Source organism: Oncorhynchus tshawytscha, unplaced genomic scaffold (genome assembly GCF_018296145.1).
Source record: "Oncorhynchus tshawytscha isolate Ot180627B unplaced genomic scaffold, Otsh_v2.0 Un_contig_8562_pilon_pilon, whole genome shotgun sequence".
Classification (NCBI taxonomy): domain Eukaryota; kingdom Metazoa; phylum Chordata; class Actinopteri; order Salmoniformes; family Salmonidae; genus Oncorhynchus; species Oncorhynchus tshawytscha.
This window is the reverse complement of record NW_024608748.1, coordinates 70,001-78,444: the sequence shown is the minus strand read 5'-3', so window position 1 is coordinate 78,444 and position 8,444 is coordinate 70,001. Positions and strand designations below refer to the sequence as shown.

General features: G+C 42.7%; 1 protein-coding gene across 3 annotated transcripts in view; it reads left to right on the top strand.

Annotated features, from left to right (window-relative positions):
- Positions 1-688: 688 nt before the first annotated feature.
- LOC112236317 (A disintegrin and metalloproteinase with thrombospondin motifs 3) overlaps positions 689-8,444 on the top strand; it is a gene marked incomplete at its 5' end in the record, with an annotated part of 60,158 nt that continues 52,402 nt past the window's right edge. For all 3 annotated transcript variants that reach the window (XM_042313598.1, XM_042313597.1, XM_042313599.1), the window contains 1 exon segment: positions 689-832. In XM_042313598.1, the coding sequence (XP_042169532.1) occupies positions 689-832 (144 nt within the window).

Genomic DNA, 8,444 nt, shown 5'->3' with positions numbered 1-8,444 from the left:
ATATAGGGAATAGAGAGTCAACAGTAGTGCCCTATATAGGGAATAGAGAATCAACAGTAGTGCCCTATATAGGGAATAGAGAGTCAACAGTAGAGCCCTATATAGGGAATAGAGAGTCAACAGTAGTGCCCTATATAGGGAATAGAGAGTCAACAGTAGTGCCCTATATAGGGAATAGAGAGTCAACAGTAGTGCCCTATTTAGGGAACAGAGAGTCAACAGTAGTGCCCTATATAGGGAATAGAGAGTCAACAGTAGTGCCCTATATAGGGAATAGAGAGTCAACAGTAGAGCCCTATATAGGGAATAGAGAGTCAACAGTAGTGCCCTATATAGGGAATAGAGAGTCAACAGTAGTGCCCTATATAGGGAATAGAGAGTCAACAGTAGTGCCCTATTTAGGGAACAGAGAGTCAACAGTAGTGCCCTATATAGGGAATAGAGAGTCAACAGTAGTGCCCTATATAGGGAATATAGAGTCAACAGTAGAGCCCTATATAGGGAATAGAGAGTCAACAGTAGTGCCCTATATACTGAATAGAGAGTCAACAGTAGTGCCCTATATAGGGAATAGAGAGTCAACAGTAGTGCCCTATATAGGGAACAGAGAGTCATTTCAGACACAGGCTTTGTGTTTGAGCGTAATACTGTGTTTTGCTCATCAATAACTCAGGTACCATTTCAACAGGTTAGGTATGGAACATGACGGACAGGGGAATCGTTGTTCTGACGAGACCAGCATGGGGAGTATCATGGCACCGCTGGTCCAAGCAGCCTTCCATCGCTACCACTGGTCACGCTGCAGTAAACAGGAACTGAACCGATACATCCAGTAGGTGCAGCCTTCACCGTACCACTGACTAGGGTTCTGACAACTTTCCCAGAGTTCACAGCTTTTCCAGGAATCCTGGTCACTGACATAACACTGACATCACTGACATGTATCACTGACCTATCAGTGACCTATATCACTGACCTATATCACTGACCTATATCACTGAACTATATCACTGAACTATATCACTGACCTATCACTGAAATGTATCACTGACATGTATCACTGACATATATCACTGACCTATCACTGACATGTATCACTGACCTATATCACTGACCTATATCACTGGCCTATCAGAGACATATATCACTGACATATATCACTGAACTATCAGAGACATATATCACTGACATATATCACTGACCTATCACTGACATATATCACTGACCTATCAGAGACATATATCACTGACCTATCAGAGACATATATCACTGACCTATCACTGACATATATCACTGACCTTCAGAGACATATATCACTGACCTATCACTGACATATATCACTGACCTATCACTGACATATATCACTGACCTATTACTGATCTATATCACTGACCTATATCACTGACCTATCAGAGACATATATCACTGACCTATATCACTGACATATATCACTGAGCTACCACCGACTTATATCACTGACCTATCACTGACATATATCACTGACCTATCACTGACCTATATCACTGACATATATCACTGACCTATATCAGAGACATATATCACTGACATATATCACTGACCTATCACTGACCTATCAGAGACATATAACACTGACATATATCACTGACCTATCAGAGACATATATCACTGACCTATATCACTGACATATATCACTGACCTATATCACTGACCTATATCACTGACCTATATCACTGACCTATATCACTGACATATATCACTGACCTATCACTGACCTATATCAGAGACATATATCACTGACATATATCACTGACCTATCACTGACCTATCAGAGACATATAACACTGACATATATCACTGACCTATCAGAGACATATATCACTGACCTATATCACTGACCTATATCACTGACCTATATCACTGACCTATATCACTGACATATATCACTGACCTATCAGAGACATATATCACTGACCTATCACTGACATATAGCACTGACCTATCGCTGACATATATCACTGACCTATCGCTGACATATATCACTGACCTATATCACTGACATATATCACTGACCTATCACTGACCTATCACTGACCTATATCACTGACATGTATTGCTGACCTATATCACTGACCTATATCACTGACATATATCACTGACCTATCACTGACATATATCACTGTCATATACCACTGACCTATCACTGACCTATCACTGGCATATATCACTGACCTATCACTGACCTATATCACTGCCATGTATTACTGACCTATATCACTGACCTTTCACTGACACATCACTGACCTATCACCGACATATATCATTGACCTATCGCTGACATATATCACTGACCTATCACTGACATATATCACTGGCTTATCACTGACATGTATCACTGACCTATCACTGACATATATCACTGACCTATATCACTGACATATATGACTGACCTATACCTATATCACTGACCTATATCATCAGAGACATATATCACTGACCTATCACTGACCTATATCAGACACATATCACTGACCACTATATCACTGACCTATCACTGAGACATATATCACTGACATATATCACTGACCTATCACTGACATATATCACTGACCTATATCACTGACATATATCACTGACCTATATCACTGACCTATCACTGACATATATCACTGACATATATCACTGACCTATCACTGACCTATATCACTGACCTATCACTGACCTATATCACTGACCTATCACTGACATATATCACTGACCTATCACTGACCTATCACTGACATATATCACTGACATATATCACTGACCTATATCACTGACATATATCACTGACCTATATCACTGACATATATCACTGACCTATCACTGACCTATATCACTGACATATATCACTGACATATATCACTGACCTATCACTGACCTATCACTGACATATATCACTGACATATATCACTGACCTATCACTGACATATATCACTGACCTATCACTGACATATATCACTGACCTATCGCTGACATATATCACTGACCTATCGCTGACATATATCACTGACCTATCACTGACATATATCACTGACCTATATCAGAGACATATATCACTGACATATATCACTGACATCACTGACCTATCACTGACATATATCACTGACCTATATCACTGACCTATCACCATATATCACTGACCTATATCACTGACATATATCACTGACCTATCACTGACCTATATCACTGACCTATCACTGACATATATCACTGACCTATCACTGACCTATATCAGACATATATCACTGACATATATCACTACCTATCACTGACACTGACATATATCACTGACCTATCAGAGACATGACCTATATACTGACATATCACTGACCTATATCACTGACATATATCACTATATCACTGACCTATCACTGACATATATCACTGACCTATACATATATCACTGACATATATCACCTATCGCTGACATATATCACTGACCTATACATATATCACTGACCTATATCAGAGACATATATCACTGACTATATATCACTGACCTATCACTGACATATATCACTGACCTATCACTGACCTATATCACTGACATATATCACTGACCTATATCAGAGACATATATCACTGACATATATCACTGACCTATCACTGACCTATCAGAGACATATAACACTGACATATATCACTGACCTATCAGAGACATATATCACTGACCTATACCACTGACATATATCACTGACCTATTACTGACCTATATCACTGACCTATATCACTGACATATATCACTGACCTATCAGAGACATATATCACTGACATATATCACTGACCTATCACTGACATATATCACCGACTTATCACTGACATGTATCACTGACCTATCACTGACCTATATCACTGAACTATCACTGACCTATCACTGACCTATATCACTGACCTATCAGAGACATGCATCACTGACATATATCACTGACCTATCACTGACCTATCACCGACATATATCACTGACCTATCACTGACATATATCACTGACCTATCACTGACCTATCACTGACATATATCACTGGCCTATCACTGACATGTATTACTGGCCTATATCACTGACCTTTCACTGACCTATCACTGACCTTTCACTGACATGTATCACTGACCTATCACTTACCTATATCACTGAACTATCACCGACCTATATCACTGAACTATCACTGACCTATATCACTGACTTATCACTGACCTATCACTGACATATATCACTGGCCTATCACTGACATATATCACTGACCTATCAGAGACATGTATCACTGACATATATCACTGACATATCACTGACCTATCACTGACCTATATCACTGACATATATCACTGACATGTATCACTGAGCTACCCACGACCTATATCACTGACCTATCACTGACATATATCACTGAGCTATCACTGACATATATCACTGACCTATATCACTGAACTATCACTGACCTATCACCGACCTATCACCGACATATATCACTGACCTATCACTGACACCTATCACTGACATATATCACTGGCCTATCACTGACATGTATCACTGACCTATATCACTGACCTTTCACTGACCTATCACTGACCTTTCACTGACATGTATCACTGACCTATCACTTACCTATATCGCTGAACTATCACTGACCTATATCACTGAACTATCACTGACCTATATCACTGACCTATCAAATCAAATCAAATCAAATTTTATTTGTCACATACACATGGTTAGCAGATGTTAATGCGAGTGTAGCGAAATGCTTGTGCTTCTAGTTCCGACAATGCAGTAATAACGAGCAAGTAATCTAACTAACAATTCCAAAAAAAAAAAAAACTACTGTCTTATACACAGTGTAAGGGGATAAAGAATATGTACATAAGGATATATGAATGAGTGATGGTACAGAGCAGCATAGGCAAGATACAGTAGATGATATCGAGTACAGTATATACATATGAGATAAGTATGTAAACCAAGTGGCATAGTTAAAGTGGCTAGTGATACATGTATTACATAAGGATGCAGTCGATGATATAGAGTACAGTATCAACGTATGCATATGAGATGAACAATGTAGGGTAAGTAACATTATATAAGGTAGCATTGTTTAAAGTGGCTAGTGATATATTTACATAATTTCCCATCAATTCCCATGATTAAAGTGGCTGGAGTAGAGTCAGTGGCCTTGACAGTGTGTTGGCAGTAGCCACTCAATGTTAGTGGTGGCTGTTTAACAGTCTGATGGCCTTGAGATAGAAGCTGTTTTTCAGTCTCTCGGTCCCAGCTTTGATGCACCTGTACTGACCTCGCCTTCTGGATGACAGCGGGGTGAACAGGCAGTGGCTCGGGTGGTTGATGTCCTTGATGATCTTTATGGCCTTCCTGTAGCATCGGGTGGTGTAGGTGTCCTGGAGGGCAGGTAGTTTGCCCCCGGTGATGCGTTGTGCAGACCTCACTACCCTCTGGAGAGCCTTACGGTTGAGGGCGGTGCAGTTGCCATACCAGGCGGTGATACAGCCCGCCAGGATGCTCTCGATTGTGCATCTGTAGAAGTTTGTGAGTGCTTTTGGTGACAAGCCGAATTTCTTCAGCCTCCTGAGGTTGAAGAGGCGCTGCTGCGCCTTCCTCACGATGCTGTCTGTGTGAGTGGACCAATTCAGTTTGTCTGTGATGTGTATGCCGAGGAACTTAAAACTTGCTACCCTCTCCACTACTGTTCCATCGATGTGGATGGGGGTGTTCCCTCTGCTGTTTCCTGAAGTCCACAATCATCTCCTTAGTTTTGTTGACGTTGAGTGTGAGGTTATTTTCCTGACACCACACTCCGAGGGCCCTCACCTCCTCCCTGTAGGCCGTCTCGTCGTTGTTGGTAATCAAGCCTACCACTGTTGTGTCGTCCGCAAACTTGATGATTGAGTTGGAGGCGTGCATGGCCACGCAGTCGTGGGTGAACAGGGGGTACAGGAGGGGGCTCAGAACGCACCCTTGTGGGGCCCCAGTGTTGAGGATCAGCGGGGAGGAGATGTTGTTGCCTACCCTCACCACCTGGGGGCGGCCCGTCAGGAAGTCCAGTACCCAGTTGCACAGGGCGGGGTCGAGACCCAGGGTCTCGAGCTTGATGACGAGCTTGGAGGGTACTATGGTGTTGAATGCCGAGCTGTAGTCGATGAACAGCATTCTCACATAGGTATTCCTCTTGTCCAGATGGGTTAGGGCAGTGTGCAGTGTGGTTGAGATTGCATCGTCTGTGGACCTATTTGGGCGGTAAGCAAATTGGAGTGGGTCAAGGGTGTCAGGTAGGGTGGAGGTGATATGGTCCTTGACTAGTCTCTCAAAGCACTTCATGATGACGGATGTGAGTGCTACGGGCGGTAGTCGTTTAGCTCAGTTACCTTAGCTTTCTTGGGAACAGGAACAATGGTGGCCCTCTTGAAGCATGTGGGAACAGCAGACTGGTATAGGGATTGGTTGAATATGTCCGTAAACACACCGGCCAGCTGGTCTGCGCATGCTCTGAGGGCGCGGCTGGGGATGCCGTCTGGGCCTGCAGCCTTGCGAGGGTTAACACGTTTAAATGTCTTACTCACTTCGGCTGCAGTGAAGGAGAGACCGCATGATTCCGTTGCAGGCCGTGTCAGTGGCACTGTATTGTCCTCAAAGCGGGCAAAAAAGTAATTTAGTCTGCCTGGGAGCAAGACATCCTGGTCCGTGACTGGGCTGGGTTTCTTCCTGTAGTCCGTGATTGATTGTAGACCCTGCCACATACCTCTTGTGTCTGAGCCGTTGAATTGAGATTCTACTTTGTCTCTGTACTGGCGCTTAGCTTGTTTGATAGCCTTGCGGAGGGAATAGCTGCACTGTTTGTATTCAGTCATGTTACCAGACACCTTGCCCTGATTAAAAGCAGTGGTTCGTGCCTTCAGTTTCACACGAATGCTGCCATCAATCCACGGTTTCTGGTTAGGGAATGTTTTAATCGTTGCTATGGGAACGACATCTTCAACGCACGTTCTAATGAACTCGCACACCGTATCAGCGTATTCGTCAATGTTGTTGTCTGACGCAATACGAAACATCTCCCAGTCCACGTGATGGAAGCAGTCTTGGAGTGTGGAGTCAGCTTGGTCGGACCAGCGTTGGACAGACCTCAGCGTGGGAGCTTCTTGTTTTAGTTTCTGTCTGTAGGCAGGGATCAACAAAATGGAGTCGTGGTCAGCTTTTCCGAAAGGGGGGGGGGCAGGGCCTTATATGCGTCGCGGAAGTTAGAGTAACAATGATCCAGGGTCTTTCCACCCCTGGTTGCGCAATCAATATGCTGATAAAATTTAGGGAGTCTTGTTTTCAGATTAGCCTTGTTAAAATCCCCAGCTACAATGAATGCAGCCTCCGGATAAATCGTTTCCAGTTTGCAGAGAGTTAAATAAAGTTCGTTCAGAGCCATCGATGTGTCTGCTTGGGGGGATATATACGGCTGTGATTATAATCGAAGAGAATTCTCTTGGTAGATAATGCGGTCTACATTTGATTGTATCAGACATGCATCACTGACATATATCACTGACCTATCACTGACCTATCACTGACATATATCACTGACCTATCACTGACATATATCACTGACCTATCACTGACCTATCACTGACATATATCACTGGCCTATCACTGACATATATCACTGACATATCACTGACCTATATCACTGACATATATCACTGACATGTATCACTGAGCTACCAACGACCTATATCACTGACCTATCACTGACATATATCACTGAGCTATCACTGACATATATCACTGACCTATCACTGACATATATCACTGAGCTATCACTGACATATCACTGAGCTATCACTGACCTATACCACTGAGCTATCACTGACCTATACCACTGAGCTATCACTGACCTATACAACTGACCTATCACTGACATATATCACTGAGCTATCACTGACCTATACCACTTAGCTATCACTGACCTATATCACTGAGCTATCACTGACCTATACCACTGAGCTATCACTGACCTATACAACTGACATATATCACTGACATTTATCACTGAGCTATCACAGACATGTATCACAGACATATATCACTGACCTATCACAGACATTTATCACTGACCTATATCACGTCAACAGTGAAGAGGAAACTCTGGGATGCTGGCCTACTAGTTCCTCTGTCCAGTGTCTGTGTCTTAATCTTTTCTTTTTATTGGCCAGTCTGAGATAAGGCTTTTTCTTTGCAACTCTGCCTAGAAGGCCAGCATCCCGGAGTCGCCTCTTCACTGTTGATGTTGAGACTGGTGTTTTGCGGGTACTATTTAATGAAGCTACCAGCTGAGGACTTGTGAGTCGTCTGTTTCTCAAACTAGACACTCTAATGTACTTGTCCTCTTGCTCAGTTGTGCACCGGGGCCTCCCACTCCTCTTTCTATTCTGGT